Here is a 22,048-nt window from a genome sequence, read left to right as displayed (position 1 = left end):
TATGATGTGCTGAATAGACACATCTAAAGGATTGATGCTGTTGGTATTACAGTATATCACCAACTTTTTCCTTGGGTGCATAGCAGGCTCTAGTGGTCGGGCGTCTAGCCTCTTTAATAACATTCATACAGTCAGGGGGTAGGTTAAGGTAACCAAATTCTAAGACTTCAGGAGCCAGATCGCTAGGTTGAGCTGTGCTGGGTCCGGGTGTCTGATCTTTCCACGGTTCTGTGTTAAGAGGCGTGGGGAGAGGTGTAGTTTGTGGTGTGGGACCACTGATAGTTCCAGCAGTGTTGTGTACCATGGTTGTCTGGCCCATGTTGGAGCAACTAGGATGAGTGTTAGTGAGTGTTGCTGTAGTTTGCGCACCACCAATGGAATGAGTGGGAGAGGTGGAAAAGCGTACACAAATTTGCCTGACCAATTCATGCATATCGCATTGCCTTTGGACAATGGGTGTGGATATCTGGTGCCGAAGCTTGGGCATTTTGTGTTGTAATGTGTGGCGAAGAGATCTATCTCTGGCTGCCCCCACATTTGGAAAAACGGTTGAAGAACTTGTGGATGAAGTTCCCATTAGTGAATCTGTTGTGTCTGACGACTTAACAGATCCGCTATGCTGTTTTGGACTCCTGGAACGTGTTGGGCTAGGAGAAAAATGTTTTGAGGAATAGCCCACCTCCATATGCTCTGCGCTAGTTGAGAGAGCTGTAGGGAGTGTGTCCCGCCTTGCTTTTGTATATAGTACATTGCTGTCATATTGTCGGTGCAGACTAGGACAGCTTTGCCTGATATTTGTTTCTGGAATGATTTTAATGGCAGAAATATCGCTAGTAACTCCAGGTGATTGATGTGGAGTAATTTTTGTTGAGGTGTCCATTTGCCTTGGATGGTATGATGTAATAGATGAGCTCCCCAGCCGATGAGCGATGCGTCTGCTGTCAGTACAATCTGTGGAAACGGCTCTAAGAGCGGTCGCCCTTTGGAAAGGTTTTGTGTGTTCCACCAGCGCAGAGAGCGATCCGTGCGGCCGTCAACCAACACCAGATCTGTCAGCTGACCTTGAGCCTGGTTCCACTGACGTGCTAATTATCCCTATGAGCTGCATGAACACTTGAGCTGGAAGCGAGTGCTGTGGTTGGAATCTTGTAACGAGACTTTGTATGCTTGCTATCCTGGGTGGACTGGGATATGCAAGGGCTTTTGAGGTGTTTATTGTGGCACCAAGATACTGTTGGATGGGTGACTGTTGTAGGTGAGACTTTGTGAGCCTTATGGTAAATCCTAAGTCGTGAAGTAGTTGGATTGTGGCGTGTGTGTGATTTACACACTGGCTGTGTGACTTGGCCTTTATGAGCCAGTCGTCTAAGTATCGGAAGACGTGAATTTGTTGTCTTCTTAGGTGAGCTGCAACTACTGCTAGACATTTTGTGAAGACTCTCGGTGCTGTAGTGACTCCGAATGGGAGAACCTTGAATTGGTAATGCTGACCGTCCACCACAAATCTGAGATATTTCTTGTGAGCGGGGTGAATGGGAATATGGAAGTAGGCGTCCTTGAGATCTAGGGTGGCAAGGAAATCACCGTGTATGAGCAGAGTAAGGACCTGTTGAAGTGTGACCATTTGAAAATGGTCTGATTGTATGTAAAGGTTTAGGGGTCTGAGGTCCAGGATGGGTCTCAGGGTTCCGTCTTTCTTTGGAATGAGGAAGTACAGGGAGTTAACTCCCGTGTTTTGCTGATGCAGGGGAACTGGTTCTATTGCATGTTTTTGTAGGAGGGAAAGCACTTCTTGCTTTAGCAGCGATAAATGTTCTGTTAACACTGGGCGCTGTCTGGGTGGTATGTTTGGGGGAGTAGAGGTGAGTTCTAGACAATAACCGGTTTGAATGATTAGTCTCACCCACCTGTCGGTAGTGATGTTGCTCTAGACAGGTAGGAATTGTAGCAGTCTTCCCCCGACTGGAGTGGAACGGTCCGGGGGGAGTGGAGGGAAGTCATTGGGTGGGAGTGGAGGCGGAGCGAGTATTGTTAGTTTTGCCTCTGCCCTTGTTATTATTACCTCTGTAGCCTCCTCTATGATAACCTCTGGTAAAGGTTGTTTGGGTGGGACTTTTGTAGGAAGTGGAGGGGTTGTCAGATGAATAACCTCTAGAGGCGCCTCTATAAGAAGAGCGATGAAAGGAACGTCTGGGGTCTTGCGATTGTAAGGCTCCCATTTATTTGGCGGTGTCGGTGTCTTCTTTCATCTTTTCTAAGGATGAATCAACAGCAGGGCCAAATAAATGTTCTTGATTGAAGGGTTGGTTGAGTATGGAAGTTTGTACTTCTGGTTTAAATCCCGAAATGCGTAGCCATGCATGTCTACGTAAAAGAACACCTGTGTTGATGGCTCGGGAGGCGGTGTCTGCCACATCTAGAGCACAACGAATGGAGGTATTGGTTATAAGTTTACCCTCCTGAATGAGGTAATTGGCTTTTGTTTTGTACTTATCTGGAAGATGTTGTAATAGGGTCTCGAGCTCGTCATAGTGTGCCCTATCATATCTAGCCAGCAAGGCTTGAGTGTTTGCAATTCGCCATATGTTGGCTGCTTGTGATCTGTCCTTTTGCCAGAGGTGTCTAATAGTTTCGACTCCTTATCGGGAGGTGGAGCATCGCCTGATGTTTGGGCGTTAGCCCTTTTTCTGGCGTTGGAGACCACTAAGGAATCCAATGGATCTGACATTTGATATAAACAGGGTCAGCTGGGGCATATTTATATTTCTTTTCTATTCTGGGGTTAATAACCCTAGTCCTTACGGGATCTTTGAACACCTCAGGTGCGTGTTTAATTACCCCCTTTAACATAGGGAGAACAGAAGTGGATCTTTGAGATCTGTCAAATGTGTCCATTAAAAAATCTTCTTCTACAGGGTCTGTGTGGAGATTTACCCCGTGGTAATGTGCAGCCCTGTGTATGAGTTGTGTAAACCCCATAGTGTCTTCTGGAGGGGAAGGTCTAGAAGGATATATATCTTCCTGTGGCACATCAGGGACATCTGGTGTGCCATAGTTGTCCCATGGGTCCTCTGGGGAATCAGGATGACTGGGTTCCTCAAAAGGTTCATTGTTTCCTCCATCTCCTGCGTCCTCAGAGGTGTCATCATCATCGTCCTGTGGTGGAGGAGATGGTGAGGAAAGTGGAGATGGGGTAGGAGAGTGATGTGGAGGGGGAGGAGGAGGTGGAGAAGGAACTCTGAGAGGAGATGTGGCAATGTCTCTTTTCTTTGGTGGTAATGGAGCCGGTACAGGAGTGTCCATTTTCCTTTTCCTGGACCGGAGTATAAGTTGACCTGTTTTGGGGTCTTTTAGAAGAGTTTTTTGGTTTGGGTCAGGAGGTTGTTGCTTTGGTGCCGACTTTTTCAGTTCCGAATGTTTACGTGGTTCTGGAGCTTGTCTACATTCCTTAGACTTGGGATCGTGAGGCTTCTTTGGTTCCGAAGGAGTCTTTGAAACCGATTGTTTGTTCGACTCCGAGGGTTTTTTTGGTTCCGAAGGGTGAGTGTCTGTGCTCTTCGGAAGTGGTTTTTTGGTTGTTCCCGATGGTTTTTTCGGTGTGGAGGGTTCGGTACCAGGAGGTTTCGGTGCCGAATGCGCCGATGTGGAACTAGTCGTCGGCACGGAGGGGGACAGCAGTTTCTTTTTGGGTGCCAGGGACGGTGTTTTGGCATGGACGACAGGCTGACTCGATCCCGAGTGACCTGAAGGCTTGTTTGTCGGCTTCCTGGCCGGGCCCGAAGGCGGGGCGTGGGAAATTTTGTCCCGGTGTGCACCTAGGCCCGAAGGTGAAGGTGTTATCGAAGCCTTTCTGGGGGCGGGTGGGGGTAGACTTCAGTACTCATGACACGCTGCCCTGGAGTGATGTCTTCGATGTCTGAGTCATCGGCTTCGGAAGCGCTGATGACACCTTCTTCGACCCGCTTCTGCTCTGGTACAGACGCCCTCTTGGAAGATGTCGTCTGGGATGGATGTTGCGGATCGAGCCATGTTCCTTCAAGCTCAACGATCCCGGATCGTTTTCTTGGAGCGGAAAGAGGCGCAAGCTGGACAGTCTTTGGCCTTGTGCTCGGGCGAAAGGCAGAGGTTACACACCTCATGTAGATCTGTGTGTGGAAATTTGGATCCACACTGAGGACACTTTTTAAAAGGAGTCTTTTCCATGAGCCAGGTCTAATGGCGTAGGTAGGCCCGAGGGCCTGTGTCGACGACCGGAATCGACAGTTCAAATTTTTTAGAGATGCGTGTCGAATAGGGAACGCGATCGAGACAATACCAGTGAAAGGGTAAAGGATTGCGCGTTGAAAGTTAGATCGGTAGCAGCACCAAACTGGAGCGTGACAAAGACATCCGAGCCCAATGGCGGAAAAAAAACAATCTGACGATGGAGTCGATGCCAATGCGCACTATTGTCCAAAGGAGGAGCCACATATCTCGTGACTTCCAAAGACTTTCCAGGACAACAACAAAGTGCAAACATCCGGGCCCAACACCAGATGGCGATTTATGCATAAGTGTGTGATCTACAGCTCATATGCCTCGAACATTTTCTTTCCAAGATGGTCCAGCTTCTTGGATTTCCTTTCCGGTGGAGCGGTAGGGAATGCGCTCTTGGAAGTGGAGGCTTGGACTCCCTAGCTCTCCGGGATGGGGCTTTGGGAGAGGAAAGTGGGGTCGCGGAGGAGCCGAGCGGTGGCTTCGGGCAATCATCCTGTCCAGGGGAGCCCCCCTGTTGGGCCTGGACCACGTGCCCAAAAGGACGTCGGTGGAGGCCTCATTAAATGGCAGCAAGGGCTCAGAAGAGCTTGCAGCCAGCTGAAGCACCTCTGTCAGGAGGTAAGTCCTGACCGCCACCGTAGGAAGCTCGAGGTTGAGAGCCTCGGCAGCCCTACGCAACACCACTGCGTATGTCGCTCCCTCCTCCGTAGCCACAGAAGGAAGAGACAACATGCCAAGGTTAGGGGAGGTGTCCAAACCACTGGCAACCCCCAGTTCTTCTCTCCACTCATGTTCACTGTCCAACTGGTCAGTTAGAGGGTCACCTGACCCCTCCCAGTCCTCTTCCTTCTCCTCTGGGTGCCATTCTGGTAAAAAAGGGACCCCAGGTGTGAACAGGGGCACAAAAACCCCTCCGGGTCCACGTCGGGATGGAGGCCGGGGTCGACGCCGGCCTGGGGGCTGACCGGCGTCGAACGTGGTAGTGGTGCTGGAGGAAACAGCACCGGTGGAGGTGTAATCAGGTCAACCGATGCCGATCCGGATCCAGGCCTGGATCCAAGGGGGGCCTGCGGCACTTGGGCCGGAGCCGCCGGCGGAGAAGGCCTAGGCCCCCCAACCGAGTCCGCGGGGCCCAAAGGAGCGCCGGCTGGAACGGGCCACCCAAAGATGGCATGCATCACCTCGTAGAATGTACGAAGTTGGGCAGGAGTCGCTCTGGGTCCCTGAAATGAAGGGAAGCGCGGAGCCGGGGCACCACCCGTGTCCCTCGTCGGGTCGGCCGACCAACGTGGAGAAGTCGAAGAGCGACGATGCTTCTTCAACTTCTTCTTATGCTTCGACTTACCCGACCCAGAGTGTGAAGACTTCAAAGACTTGGACAAATGGTGGTGGCTCCGCGACCGGTCCCTCGACCTCCCTCGCAATCGGGACCTCGAACGGCACGGAGCCGACTGACGGTGCTCGAGCAGCTTTTGGAACGCCTCCCGCAAAGCCTTCGGTGCAATCGACCGGCAGTCGGAGCACGACTTGGGGACGTGGTCGCGCTCCAGGCAAAAGAGGCACACTCGGTGCGGATCCGTCACAGACATCATCCGATGACAGGAACCACATGGCTTGAAGCCGGGCATCCCTCGTGCACCAGGAGCCAAAGACTCAAAAAAGAAGTCAACAAAAGTTGAGAAAAAAAAGTCAGTCAAAAAGTGACTGGAGGTACCGCTCTTCCCGGATCTGCACTGGCTGGCGCCGAAAAATAAAGAACTGATGTCAGAGCGCGAGGGCGGCGACTAAGTAGCTGCTGCGACGGCATCCCGGCGACCACGACAGACACAGAGCCGACCAACGCCACCTTCAGACGCGCAGAGGTACTGCTGATGAAAAAACTTTCCGGATCCAGTCTGACACCTGGCGGTAATTCTAAGGCAAGGAATCTATAACTAACGTGTTTCTTTCAGATTCTGATTGCATCGCACGCTTCAATGAGACATCCCTCGGCCTATCACACCTCAAGGACGAAACACAGAATCTATCAACCATCACCAAAGAGCTCCTATATTTTCACAGAGCCACTAGTGCCACAGTGAACCGAATCAATTATCAAACGAACAGATGTATCACCCAAAAACCCCACCGAGTATAATATTCGTAACACCATACCTTCCCCCAAACGATCCTTCTCGTCCCAAGAGACTAATTGCTGAGTTATCTGACCATGACATACGCAACCTCTTCCTATCTTATTCCAGTCCTTCAGATAATAGCAAGCCTCCACCGAATAGTATACAAACCATTCAAACTAATCCTTACAGAGAACCCACTCACAACCATAGATCTATAAATAGCAAAAACCTCAAAAATATCGACATAGTGCAGACAGACCTCACCCATTACACTAGCAAACTGAAGTGCATACTTCTCAATTGCAGATCAGCTAGCAAACATGCGTCCGAAATCTATGATCTCATCCTCTCAAATGATCTTGACATTGTTATCCTTACTGAAACATGGCTAAATAGCTCTTCCTCACCTATCCTAGACCTATTGGTTCCTCACAGCCATGACATAATCCGCTTAGACAGAGATCTGAAACCTGGCGGTGGGGAAGCATGCATTTATCGAAACACAATCTCAATTAATCAAACAGACATCCTCTCTCTATCTACCTGTGAATATCTTTGCATCAACATCACAAACAACTGCATCAGTAGCAAACTCCACAGAATAGATCACCCCCCTGGTGATAATCTACTGTTCTTGGGACAGATAATGGAAGTCATCACATCCAAAGACAACCCACAAGTGTTGCAGATTTACCTAGGAGACTTCAATCACCATTGGAACAATATAAACGATCATGCTGTAAACTGTCTAAAATTCTTTCTGTCGGATCAGGAGCTGACCCAATTCTGTGACAGTCCAACCCACAACAAGGGAGAAACATTGGACCTCATCATAGCTAAAATGAACAATGTCACATTAGATTCCATTATCCCTTGCGATTGGTCTGACCATCACAGCATCTTCTTCTCTATCAATATTAAGGTAACCCCCAAAAGATGTCAACCTATGAAAACAAAACAATGGAAAAGGAATACCCAAAATATTAACCCTATAGATCTAGCAAACCGATGCAACACTGACTTGATCCCCCAGGCAGGCATGGTAGACATCCATGACCTCACAGACTTCTACAACTCCACTATTCTTGAAATACTTGACTCAACAGCCCCCCTTCAACAAAAAAAGTTTCCACCAAGATCTCTAAACCATGGTTCAACAAGAATCTGAACTCTGACCGACGCAAACTAAGATCGGCAGAAAGAATATGGAGATCAGCACCCTCTATGGAACACCTAAATCACCTTAGAGCACTGAGGAATTCATACAACAGGAAAATCTTAAAGGCAAAGGCGGTCTTCTTTAGAACTCAGCTGAATCAAGCCATTAATCGTCCCAAAAAACTATCTGAAATAGTCAAGCAACAATCGTTCAACTCATCATACTCTACGGAACACAGAGAGACTGCTACCCCCAACTACGAGGACATGGACATCTTCTTCTTAGAAAAAACAAAAACCATTGAACTAGACATACAATCTAAGAATGCTCTCCTACCATCTACTGATCATGAGTCTACACTCTACTCCCAGGTCAAGAACCAATTTACTGCACCGGTGGGAGTCCCAAACAATAATGCCTCCTGGCACACCTTCACGACCTACACTGAAAATGACATCTATAACATCCTTCTAGCGATTAATCCCTCCAATCACTTCATTGATCCACTACCTCCGGCCCTATTCAGAATGATAAAAATGTCCATTCTTCCCTTATGGTCAAAGATTGTCAACGCCTCCCTTAAGCAAGGCACTATAACCTGACTGCCTCAAAGTAGGGCAGGTTACACCCATACTAAAAAAAGCCAATTCCCTCTCCTCAGATCTCAGCAACTACTGCTATATCCAACATCCCCACTCTGGTGAAACTACTAGAAAAATGTGTGCAAACTCAACTATGCAACCACATTGAGAACTTCAATCTTCTTGATCAACACCAATCTGGCTTCCGTCAAGGACATAGCACTGAATCAGTACTCACCCACATTATGGACGACATACTAAAAATGCTAGACCATAATGAATCATGTCTTTTGATACTTCTTGACTTATCCTCAACTTTCGACACGGTTAAACATGACAACCTATTGTCCCTACTGGAACAAAGGATGGGGTTATCTGCTCCCGTACTACAATGGTTTACCTCTTTTCTGAACAATAGAACTCAAAGAATCAGGATGAAGCAATCCCTCTCCAAATCCTTCATGGTCACCCTAGGAGTCCCACAGGGCTCTGCACTATCACCCATCCTTTTCAATCTAATCATGGAACCCCTGGCAAACGCACTGAACTCTGCGAACATTCTATATCACATGCATGCAGACGACGCACAGTTGTATATGAAAATCTCCTCCCCAGAGGACTTCATCTCCCTCAACGCCATTCTGCATAACACTCAAAATTGGCTCACCAGCAACCACCTCATGCTCAACACCAACAAAACGGAATTCCTCCTCATCCCCCCCACAACACATCAAAGATAGACCTCTGGCTGAAGTATCTAACAACCTTTAACTGCTCTCCCCACATCAGTGACTTCGCTAAATCATTGGGAATCACCCTAGACAAACACTTGAATATGCAGGCGCATATCAGTAACGCCACCAAAGGAGCTAATCCTCAAATGAGTATCCTAAGGAAACTTAAACCCTTCCTCCCACAGGTTGACTTAAAAATGGCGGTACAAGCCCTAGTGTTACCAAGATTGGATTACGGAAGCACCACTCTATTCGGACTTCCCAAATACAAGCTGGCCCGGCTGAAGGCCTCACTTACCGCTGCGGCCAGGCTGGTCTCCGGAACAAAAAGAAACAACCACATTTCTCCGACTTTAAAAGCATTGAACTGACTACCATACGAGGCAAGAATACAACTAAACATCACCTGCATGACCTATAAAACCTTTCACACCAAAACCCCCAGTTACTTAGCACAAAAGCTAGAGCTGTCCGGAGGTTGCAGACATTTGCGAAGCGCTAGCTCACTACTTCTGAAACCACAATCCTTCCTTAAAAAGAGAACATACTGCAGAACCGTCTCGGGTATCGCACCGCAGATTTGGAACTCATTACCACCAGATGTTCGCAGGATCCCTTCCTCCTCTAACTTCAAAAAAGAAGTGAAAATGCTCCTAATGAACAAATTCACATCCTAAGACTTAAATTCTTCTCATGTCACTGTTTTTCAACATATGTTACCTTACATACCACTGTCTACCTGTAAATTTAATGTATGTATATTACCCTCTACTATCTATTGTATCTGGGCGGTTTTATGTAAAGCGCTCTGATACCCTCTAGGGTCATGTTCGCGCTATATAAAACGTTATAAATAAATAAATCTCACAGGAACCCTATCAATGGCTTTCATATGTACAGTAAAAAATTACCATCAGTGATGTTTTATACCCTTTTTATTTATACTGGGAACATACAGAAATTGTTACTTCCGTAGACTAAATGTTAATGAAGATTTCTTGTGATACTTCCTTCTAGTGTTCTGGTGATGTTGATGTACAGATGGGCTATGTTTCACTTCTAAAGCTTATAAAGGAGTGAAACAGCCAAGGTTGTAATTTATGAGAGAAAAAATGTCAAATTCTTGTTAATTTTCTTACAGCACTCTTCTGAATTCATGTCTCCTAAGGCAGTATGACAATTGCGTGTGCTGTAATATATCTATTACTGTAATGTAGAAAATCTCTTTCTAAGGTTTAAAGCTGTTGGGGTTTCGTCATCCATACAAGTAAATGCAACATTGAGGTGTATTGTGCAGTTCCGTTGACAGAATACTTCACTTTTAGACCCCAGAGGAGAGTTTGGATTGTCAACCATTGCTGTAATGCAGGATGGAAATGTTGCCATCAATTATTCACAGGGTAGATGTCATTTAGTGGCATGAGAATATTTGGTTCGAAACGTTAAAGGTCCCCAAAACCCTGCGATACCTATGGGAAAGCCAAAGCAAGTTTCCTAATAGGACCGTAGAGTGTTCTTGTTTTAAGACATACCAAAGCTCAAGTCTATATCACTCAGCCATTCTACAGCCATTTTAGTTGGGATGCCAATATGAGTTATTTGATTAAGGGGTGAAAAGTGACACTGCAGCAAGTCTCAACCAGTTCTCCCACTGTGTTCTGGTAGATGCAATTTTTGTGTTTTTGAATTACTCGCAAGTAGAAGACTCTTTATAATCAGTAACTAACATTGGCTGCAAGGTAGATTTCTGAATGTAAGAGGGGTACATCAAAAAATATGTAAGAGACAATGAGGATAAAACAAAGATTGGGCTTCCAGATCAAAGTGAGGCTGCTGCCCATAAAAAAAAAAGACTACTGAGGGGTAACTGATGGCAATTATGAAAACTGGTACTTCTTAATCAATTAATTTAATTAAGAAGCTACTTGGGTCAATACATATTGGCTGATCGCCATCCACTCTATGGGACATCTATTATTTAGACTAACTGGTGTCAACCAACGCTTATTGTAACTGTCCTACAAGTGTCCAAGTCAAACCAAATAACTGGCACTTGGCACAAGGACATTGTTTGGCAAAAAATACACACAATCTGAATGCCCAAATTGACAAAATTGTTAAAACAATTATAATTACCAGCTTGGCATTCTCAAGGCCATGGAAAATGTGGACTGTATAGGACCAGATGTTTTGCTAACAAATTAGCTAAGACAAAGACCTGCCACATGTAACATTTTTTTAAATGCATATCTTTTACTTTGTGAGGTAGTCCCCGATCACCCAAAACCCGTGTTCCCCCCCCTGGATTGTTCCCCCTCCAATGTTCTCCCTTCCAGGGTACAACCTACGGAAAACGATCTACAGCGTCCGTGACAACGGAGACCCTGCCCCTCTCTTTATTACAGGAGCCAATCCAAAACGACAGCGGACCGGAAGGACTGCCCCGTGACCCCGGAAGTCCCTCCTCCATACTGCCGGCTAGCCAGAGAAAAGACGGAAGGAAGGAGTCAGCGGGCGTCGGAGGATCGTGGCAGGAGGTTTCGACTGGCGGTGCGGAGAACGGTGAAGGCGGTGGCGGAGAAACCGAAGAGTGGTCCGAAGAGTGGTGGACTCCTACAGAGGTGGCTGAAGAGCGGCCGTAACTCGGAGGAGAGTTACGGCGGAGCGCGTGAGTACCAGTTACCATCTTTCTAGCACGCTAGGTGCTCTGTGTAAATAGTGTAAATTCCCGTGTAAATGTCCCTCTCCCTTAGGCACTTACTTTTCACCAGACAGGTCCCGTCTACATCATATACAGCACCGTGCACTTTGTAAATATCGTCCCCCACGCCCCATTCCGAGCACCCCTTTTTCCCCTGTGCCAGTCCCGCTCCGTCTCCCTTCTCTCCCCTTTGCCCTCACGGTCATTTCTTCGCTTTCCTCACCCCTGGTTATGGTTACGGTTTCTACCAACGAATCCCAGTAGGACTAAAGGCTCCTTTTTTCTCTCTTACTGCCTTCCGAGGAATCGCCCCCGCCGGGTGCCGGGTACAGAAGTCGACGTCAACGAACCAAAGGTCCTGGAGCCCCACAAAGACGGGAAAAGAGGAAGAACCTGACTCGGAGTGCCGTCCTTCTCCCGACTTGAGACCTTTCTGGGACCCCTTCGTTTCTATACTACCTGACTTGTGTACAATAAAAAGTCAATATTGCCCACTATATCCGGCCTCCTTGCCTGCTTTTCCAGTCCGCCTACAACCCACGATCACATACTTATCAGCGGCTCTACCATATATAACATTGAAATGATGATGTTCACAAGAAAATGGTACATACCATCCTTATCACCCCGCGAGCTGCTGCCAAGGAACCTGGATACAAGAGGTGTACTGGATAATGACAAACAGACAGAAATGAAGACAGTTTGCTTAGGTCTTATTTGCAAGAAATGTCCCCAGAGCAGGCCAAAAGCAATCATTAGCAGAGTCATGAAGCAGGGTCCTTGCACAGATATTCTCCAGACCTGAGGGTTAAAAAAATAATTTTCTAATCAGATTTGTTTTTTTTTTATGACTCATTCCTCCATGAATTTTCAATTTCTGGTACAAGTTTTGCACAGTCTTAGTTTCCAATTATCCTATGTTATTTATTGTCTATTATCAAACACAAGAAGCCTTTTTGCCTCAATACAATAAGTAACAAACAGAAATGTCATTTAGCAGCAAAGATCCAGCATGCTTATTCTTCAGAGAGCCACATTTTAGACATCCTCTCTATCCTACCCTCACTAATGGTGTAGGAATGTGCATAACTTTAAACTTTGCCTGACATTGGCACTAAATGGGGAAGGTCGCGCTAGATAAGAGGACAGACTGTCATTTTTCAAATCCCTGCTAAAAAGACCTTAATTTGATTACATTTAAGTACAGACAGAAATATAATACCCCAACCAGAAGAGATGAGATTAGAGAGAATGTATGTGGCTTTTCAAGATATCATCAAAGAAAATATACTTTTGTAATGATAGTTCACATTTTAAACAATTGCCTTAACTTACTGTCAAAGACAGAGTTGAGGGTGTTGGTAAATATTCTAATGCGGTAATCAAATAATGGTTACTTCCCTATTTAATTAAATATTTTTATCAAGTTTTCTTTATTGTAACAAATCATAAAAGCCAGTACCTAAATCATTTCCCAATCTTAAGTGAGGAACCACATGGGACATTCAGATGGTGCATATTCGTTATAGGACACAGCAATTTGGCAGTAGAAACAAAAATCACACAGAACGTATCCCGATCTGCCCTGCCTCACAGTTCCAATCCTATTTCCGTGACTGCCTGAAGTCTTGGCAATTTTCACATATTCCACAGCAGTCCCTCCACCATCCCCAGATTTTATAATTTTAAAGTCTTACTTTAAAATTAGACACATTCTTACTTTTATCACAACTTCCCCAGGATGCATCAGTGCTACTGCCCAGTCTATATCTTATATTACTTCTAATACTTCTTCCCATTTAGTCCTCAATTTCTGTAGCCCATCCACCATATTGTTACTCAGGGTCTTGCAGTGGACGGGATGGTCCCTTTTCCTTGTCCACCAGCAGCACTCAGTTTTCCAGTGTGGTGAACTCAGGGGTCTCGGGCCAGTCTAGTTCCTCAGCGTGTAAGACGTGTCTATGCTGAGTGTACTTGTACATTTGACTCTTGGTCAGGCTGTATTTATTCTGCAGGCTAGAGAATAATTTTAGATTGCCCCTCTCATGCCACTCACATCACCCTGGAGATACCAACAATGTCCCATGCCTTAAACGCTTGCTTATGGATATGACAGCATACTCCCTTCCAATAGTGGTTTCACGATATACCTCTTCCACCCTAAACACAGTGTAGCTCTAGCCCAGGCCCGTAATAATGTCTTGGCGGCTGGCAGTAGCTCTTTCTTCCCGTGCCACCATATGTGTATTGCATGTGTAGGGGTGTTGTCATCGATCTTTCCAGTGTAACTGAAGGGTGATCTCTGGGTGATAAAATCCAATCAGTGATAGGTAAACTGTATGTGGTTCAATAATATGCTCTAATACCTGGGAGAGCAATTCCACCATAGTATGTGGATCTAGTGGGTGTTTTCATTGCTATTCTCAGGATACCTCCATCCCACAACAAAGTCTGCAGTTATATTCAGGTAAAGATCGCCTCTGGAATCGGGTACGGCATATCCTGTACTACGTATAAAAGTTGCAGCAGAGTAACCATTTTAAAGATTGCCATCATCTCCATAATTGTAAGCTAGAGTGATCACGGACAGCCCAGAAACTGCCTGAAAATGGGCCGGTATCTGCTCTATATTTTCAGTGAGAAACAAGTTGGCGTTCAGTGTTACATGTATCCTAAGGCATCTGAAACCTACTTCAGAGTCTTTCATTCCGGGGGGAATTCTCCAATTAGGAACAGGCCACTGGTTTTGTATAGGATGGACTTTTCCCAGTTAATTGTATACCCCCTATGTTTTGGATAGTTGTTTGGGGCTTGTCGAAAATGAGCAGGATATCATCACTACAGAGCGAGATCCAGCCTTCTTTTGGGCACATCTGTTTGAAAACCTTTGAACTTTGCAAGCGATTTGTATCAGCATGCTAATGGTTCACCTCATACTGCAAAAAGGAGCAGTGAGAGAAGACATCCATGGTGAGTGCTCTGTCCCAGGGAAAATGACTAGAATGTCAAAAGGAACAATACTGTATTTATGAGCTGTTTGACAGTGTCCTCAAGTTTAGAAATTCGCTCTTCTGCAATGGATACTCTCTTGGACACCTTGCAGAAGCATTGTCTCATCAGTGTCACTTTTGAGCCGACTTCCCCAATGTTATGCCAGAGGACTTCCCTGGACTTTATATTGCTTGAAGGATTATTTTTGTCTTCGGGTGGAGGGGCCACTGTCATTTCCAGAGGGAGAACGGGGTGAGAGGAGGAGGAGTCACATCCAAGGTGTACTTGTCTATCCTTCTGTGTTTTGATACCCGGTGTTATCTTACATTGATTTGTATAGCGCACTATCCAGGCACTTGGGCAGGTGTATAGGTTTGTGGTCCCCAAGGTGCTTATACAAAAAGCTAGGTCTTCAGCTTCTTGCGAAATTCAAGAAGTGAGGAGGAGGCTCTGATATGTTGATGGAGGTTGTTTGAAGTCTTGGGTGTGATGAAGGAAAATGAGCAACCTTAAGTTTTGCTTTTGTGGATGCAGGGAATGTGCATCAGTGAGAGTGAGGCAGAGTGTAGGCATCTGGTGGGTTGGTGAAAGTGTATGCAGCTGTTCAGGTTTTCTGGTCCAGTGTTATGTAGGGGATTGTATGGGTGTGTCAGAAGTTTGAATTGGCTGCGATTGTGAATGAGGAGACAGTGAAGCTTCTGGAGTTGCGCTGTGATGTAGGTGCGGTGTGGGTGGTCGAGTATGAGTCTTGAAGCGGTATTCTGGATGGTCTACAATCTGTGTAGGAGTTGTTGGGAGATTCCAGAACAGTGTTGCCATAGTCCAGCGTGCTGGTGATGAGAGCTTGCGTGACAGTCCGCCTGGTGTTCTGAGGCCGCTAATTGAAGATCGACGAGACTCGTACTTCACACGCCGGACTCGGGAGCAGAGATCTCCGTTTGACTCGGACCAACACGTCCGCTTGTACATTTCTCCTTAATTAATGAGACACCGGGAAGGACCACCCTATCTTTCCTGTTCTTATTTTCGAGTAACCAGCATCGCGACCGGGACCGAATTATCACCGGTACTGCGATATCCATGATTTTGCCATAATACAGCCCTGAAGAGTCATAATTGTACCACATTGTGACGAAACACGTGTCAGCTGGTCTTTTGTTTCTGTATTGATCTGAATTGATATATAAATCCCCATTAAGATACTCCTGATGTCGACCTTCATAATTTCTGCAAGAAAAGTTCTCGAAATTTTCGTTTCTATACTAAAACCTTTACCCTCACACGTGTGCACAAGACTTGTGTCTATATTCACTGTGTAGATCTTGACTTACACACTCGCAGGGGTTGTTTTGTCTGGGTTTGTTCTCCCTGACCTGTCAGCACTGTGCTTATTCATCCGCATCCTTAACTCCTTGCGTACTTGCTTGAGCGCCATTTCTTCCTGTCCCTAATCAAATCCGTCCACCGATACTGCAACTACAAATTGATATTGAAACAAGTAACAACACTCTTTAATGTAAAGCAAACCAGCGATTCAGCCTCTATATAGATTTGACATGTTTTACATCAAGTTATATGCCTAATGTCTTTCTATTTCCAAAGAGTATTTCTTATTCCCATATTTGTAGTTGTATTTTTCATGCATCATGAACTGTGGCACCTCTAGGTCTCTGGAGGGTGGTTTCATGACGGGGCACGATTAAGCAGCTCTAATGTGGAGGCTGGAGGCAGTAAGGGATTCTCCCAGTGCCTGTCCCTGGATCACAAAGGTGTTCTGACTGCATATGCATTCAGTCATTAGCCTCTTGCAGAACACACAGATAGTTGGTCACATATGAGCCAAATGTGATTATGATTCAATGATAAAGTATGTGAAGGAGGTACACAGATGTCGAAATAGTGACAGTACCAGGAGAAAAGAACATGCAGTATTTCCAGGTGCGGTGGTTCGAGTGAGAGAGCAAATATGATTAAGTAGAAGAGACAAATGGAAGTACATGCGATACAGAGTAAAAGAAGTGCAATGAAGAAGATGTAATGTGGAACAAGCAGCTGAGGGATTTCAAAGAGATAACCAGTATTATAATGCCAATAGGCCTAGCTTTAAAGGAATGTTGTATGGTAATGTGAAGAATTACCAACAAATAGCATGGTAATGGATATGCATGTGTGTGGAAGCAAAGGACTGTAGAATAATATTGGTGCATGTTAAAAGGCCAGACTTAAACATCCATATAGGTTAAGGATCGCTCTCGTCACATATGTGCTTGAGCCAATGAAACACAACTGAAACTTTCTAGCTATCCAAGACACTTTCATGCGTTTGCCCATGAAGGTTCACACCCCCCAGCTGGATAAATAAAAACAAGATGAGCATAGCTGTGTGGAGGTGAAGTACTTTTTTTTGTGGCAGCACACAACTTCTGCCCAATCAAAACATGTAAACCTGGCTCCCAACATGTGGGAGTAGCCAAGGCCCACCCTTTACAGATGCTCACATAATTGTCTGGTGACAGCTGCGCTGTCAAGTCAGATAATTGAAAAAGGACGCCCGTGACTAGCACAGTGAGAGATTGTAGAGGAAAGTGTAGTGGAAATCAGGAGTGACTGACCGATTTAGGACACTACCAGTTAAAGAAAGCTTTGCAATGTTTAATAAGCAATTTCCCCTTTTCACAATCTCATTTTCAGAACTGAAACATTTTTAATTCTAATGATTCACAAAATCATTGTCTTAAATGTTTTTTGTTTAAATTCTTTTTATTAACAAAGCTCAAGAGACCATACATTTCGGAATAAAGTATACATATCACATTGGGCGATATTACAGGTAAGATCAGAAAAGTAATTATCAGGGAACCACAGGGATAATCAGCCATCTTCAATACAACGACTCCTCCATGAATGCCCCCGTTTCTCTGTATTTCCGCAAGGGCGCCCACACTTTCTTCCATTTTTTAAGACAACCCCTACTTTTATATACAGTTTCCTCAGACCTTTGGCACCAGTCAAGGTCCCGCTTCCATTCCTCCCACTACAGGGGCGCTTGCACCCCCACCTCCTAGCAATATTTTGCTTCGCTACTCCCGCAGCCAGAGCCAGCCATATTTCCACATATCTTGACCAATCAGTGTCTCCTTTAATCAACAATAGCAGCCACGAGCGCGCAACCAAGATGGCCGCGTAGGTGCGAAGCTCCCGAGGACCTCCGCGACCTCCTGAATTAATCCTGATTATATCCTGTCTTTGATGAGGGGACTGTGTCTGTGTACCCGAGCTGAGGCGGCACCCGTTTTCCGTTTTCGAATCGGACCCCGGACACTGGTGGGAGCACCGATCGAAGATTGCGGCCTTCTCCGCGCCGGCCCCCCGGATTGGAGTTGTGGGGCGATCCGGGGACAAAGCGAACAACAGCGGCGGGCAGGGCTGGGCGACTTGCGTACCCCGCGCTTTCACTTTCGCTTCTGCGCCCTCCTTGCCCTCGAGCGAGGTAGGGTTGCGGAGCGGGGTGCGGTGGTGTGGCCTTGTCCCTGTGCCCGGCTGACCCGCCGGCTGTGAGTTGTCCTGCGGTCCAGTGGTCACCCCCCCCCGGAACCCGTGAACTGGTTTATCGGCCCTTTCGAGGAGATTGGCACGACTTTGGGAGTGCGACATGTCCACAAAGCAAGATGGCGACCGGGCCAAGGTGAAATCGACCCGCCGCGGCCCGGCACCTCAGTCAAACAGTATGGACCGCTACACCCTCCAGAAGGGATCCCCAGAGGCACAGCGTACATCCCCCGCGGGCCCGGCTGAGGCGTCTGCTCAACCCGCGGATCTGACCCTCCGGGACGTCATGGGCGCCATTGCCGAGATGAAGGCCTCGGTGGACCAGCGCTTTGATACTCTGGCGCAGAAGATAGACTCGGCCTTGGTGGAGGTGGGCCTGGTGAGAGCCGACTTGTCTAAAACAAATGACCGGGTCGATTCCCTGGCCCACACCACCTCAAGTCTCACTACAGACGTGGCGGCCCTTCAAAAGGAGGTGCACCGGCTTGGCCAGGCGAGCGCCATGATGGACCGTCGATTGGAGGACGCCGAGGGTCGGGCCCGGAGGAACAACGTTCGTATTGTCGGGGTGCCGGAGGGACGGGAGGAGGAGGCGGCAGATTTGTTTGTGGAAGACCTGATCCTCACCCATCTCCAGCCCCGGGGGCTGAGTAAACTTTTTGCGGTGGAACGTGCTCACAGGGTCCCCGGAGGAAGACCTAAGGTCGGAGCTCCGCCGCGGCCTCTCATTGCCCGGATTTTTAACTTTCGGGACAGAGACGCTATCTTGCAGACTTCCAGGCTACAGGGACCGGTCAAGCTCGATAATATGGACGTGAATTTCTACCCTGACTTTACTCCGACGGTCCAAAAGCAGAGACTGAGTTTTCTCGGAGTTAAACGTCGCCTACGGGACATGAACCTTAAGTACTCAATGCTTTTTCCAGCTAAGCTGAGGGTGGAGGTGGATGGTCGCACGCACTTTTTTGACCGTCCCGAGGCGGCTGGGGACTGGTTGGATACTCTGCCTGGGGATCGGGGCCGGGGGGGTGGGGGGGGTGCGGTTGGCGGGGAGGGCTCGCCGGATCAGAACTGAGGGGTGAATAGTAGGCCTTGCTCTAGACAACATTTTGGTTACCATTCACTGATCGTGTATGTTCCCCTCCTATGGAGGTCGTACGGGGTCCGTTGGGGGCTTTCCCTCCTCCTCTGGGGGACTAGTTAGTTTTCATCTATGGGGCGACAGGCACACTGCACTTTGGGGGGGCTGTCTGGGCTCATGCAGGGGTGCAGGGAGGGGGGAGTTCTGTTGGGATGGGTGGGTGGGGGTGGAGTGTTGTTTGTTTGCACCGCAAGGCGAACCCTTTACTGTATTGTTGTTTTTGAGATGCTCTTTGGGGGACGATTGATGGCTTCCATGTATGATGGGGGGTAGGGATCTGACTGTGTTATCATGGAACGTTAACGGACTGGGGGATAGGATTAAGCGTGGTGTGGTCCTGCAGTATCTGAAACGAATTTCACCAGATGTGATCTTCCTGCAGGAGACTTACCTTATAGGTAATTCCTTTCATGCCATGAATCGGAGAGGCTATCGCTTGGTGGCCCATTCGGGCTTCACCTCGGGCTCGCGGGGGGTGGGCATCATGATTAAGAACTCGCTCCCATTGGAGATTGATGAGGTGCGCCATGATGAGAGGGGACGTTACACTGTCTTGGTGGGTAGAATGGAGGGCAGAGTGGTCGTTTTTGTATCAGTGTACGTTCCGCCGGGGTTGCAATCTACCACGTTTGCGGACCTGGGGCGCCTCCTCCTTGACCTCCCGGATGGGCTTCTGGTAGTTGGGGGGGACTTCAATGCGGTGGCTTCAGGGTCTATGGATCGTCATCCCCCCAGGGACCTCCCCCGGGCACAGGCGTGGCTGTCCGGCCTCTTAGATACACTAGGATTGGTGGATTGCTGGCGACTAAAGCATCCCGCGCAGCTGCAATACACCTTCCACTCGGGTGCCCATGGTAGCCTCTCGCGGCTTGATTATATCCTGGTTCCTGCGGCCTATGCTGGGAGGGTGGGAGAGGTGCGCCATTTGGCGCGGGGTATTTCAGATCACTCCCCACTACTGCTGCATCTTGGTGTCTTCCCGAGGGGGGAGGGCAGGGTAGCCCCAATCAATGCCTGGTACCTGCGCGACCCCACTATTCGAGCCGAATTGATCAAATCCTTGCAGCGGTACTTTGAGGAGAATGTGGGGTCTGTCCCTTCTGCCATCTCCCTTTGGGAGGCTTTTAAGGTAGTTCTTAGGGGGGAGGCCCTCTCCTTTATCTCCCATGCCCGGAGGCGCGAGCGGGAGGAGGTAACCCGGGTGGAGGCCGAAATTACTGAACTAGAGGGTGACCTGGGGAGCGGGGTGACGGATGCCACATTGCATGTTCTACACCTCAAGCAGGCGGCCTATAGGGCCCTCGTCACGGAGGCGGCCAGGGGCCTCAGTAGAGAGCAACAGGGGCGACTGTATGATGTGGGTGATAAGGCTGGTAAATTGATAGCGTGGTTGGATAAAAAGGAGAGAGCGAGTCGTGTGGTTCCGTTGATCGAGAGGATGGATGGTGTATGTGTCACCGAGCCGGACGCCATTGTCTCCTGCTTCGCGGATTATTTCCGCGAGGTATATTCCCCGGTTTCTCCCTGCTCGGAGGAGGATTCCCATGCCCTGCTTCGGGACATCGCGCTGCCCTCCCTTTCGGTGGAGGACAGGGATTCGCTGGACGCTCCTCCCACCTCGGACGAAATTGCCCTTGCTCTCCGCTCGGTCGCATCTGGCAAGGCCATGGGCCCCAATGGCATTCCTATCGAGCTGTACAAGCTGCGACCGGATGTGCTGGCGCCCCACCTGCGCGCGATGTTCCTGGCGGCCTGCTCGCGGGGTTCCCTTCCGCCGGACCAGCGTCTGGCCACGATCGTGGTGATCCACAAGGAGGGGAGACCCCGTGAGCGGGTCACATCCTATAGGCCTATCTCGCTCTTGAACGCGGAGCCCAAAATCCTCGCCAAGGTGCTGGCCAACCGGCTGGTCGGCGTGGTGGGCGACTTGGTCCACCAAGACCAGTCCGGTTTCATACCCCATCGTAACACGGCCCTTAATCTGCGACGCTTGCACGGGGTGCTCGCGCGTGTCCCGTTCGTGCGGGAACCGGCCATCTTGGCGTCCCTGGACGCCACCATGGCGTTTGATACGCTTGAGTGGCCATACATTTGGGCGATGCTGGCGAAGTTTGGCTTCGGACCGGGCTTCATCAGCTGGGTCAAGTTGTTGTATTCCGGCCCATTGGCGCAGGTGGTGGTGAATGGACGAGTTTCGGCCCCATTCGCACTGGGACGGGGTACGCGACAGGGCTGCCCCCTGTCGCCTCTCCTGTTTGCACTGGCCCTGGAGCCCCTGGCGGAGTGGCTGCGGTGGCACCCTTCCATCCGTGGTCTCCGTTGGACCCCCGAGCATGAGGACCGTGTGTCCCTCTACGCTGATGATATCCTTCTATATCTTGCCTCCCCGCGTAAATCACTGATCGTCCTAGTTGATGTTTTGCGCTCATTCGGTCGCAACTCAGGCCTCGTCATCAACTGGGCGAAATCCTGTGTATATGTGCTTGCCGGGGAGGCTCCGGTCCTACCACGGGACTGTCCGATCCAGATCGCCTCCCAGGGATTTCGGTACCTGGGTATATATATTACTCTGGACCCGGAGGCCCGCTACGAGCGGAATTTGCTGCCCCCCCTCCAGCGCTTGAAGGAGGACGTGGTGCGTTGGCGGCGTCTGCCGCTTTCGCCGCTTGGCCGAGCGGCCTTGTTTAAGATGATGTCGTTGCCGCGCTTTCTGTACGCTCTCCAGAACACTATGGATTTGGTTCCGGCGCGCTACTTCCGAGAGGTGGAGAATTTGCAGCGTCGCCTGTTCTGGGACGGGAGGCCACGTATCGCCTTG

At 48.4% G+C, this 22,048-nt stretch overlaps 1 protein-coding gene across 3 annotated transcripts in view; it reads right to left on the bottom strand.

The window, feature by feature from the left end:
* The window catches only part of SLC9D1 (solute carrier family 9 member D1), a 444,459-nt gene that overhangs the window by 180,790 nt on the left and 241,621 nt on the right, over positions 1-22,048 (bottom strand). For all 3 annotated transcript variants that reach the window (XM_085622704.1, XM_085622705.1, XM_085622703.1), the window contains exon 7: positions 12,164-12,350. In XM_085622704.1, the coding sequence (XP_085478830.1) occupies positions 12,164-12,350 (187 nt within the window). The remainder of the gene's footprint in view (positions 1-12,163; positions 12,351-22,048) is intronic.

Source organism: Triturus cristatus, chromosome 8 (genome assembly GCF_964204655.1).
Source record: "Triturus cristatus chromosome 8, aTriCri1.1, whole genome shotgun sequence".
NCBI lineage: Eukaryota > Metazoa > Chordata > Amphibia > Caudata > Salamandridae > Triturus > Triturus cristatus.
Note: the sequence above shows the minus strand (reverse complement) of the source record. Positions and strands in the feature narration are given on the sequence as shown.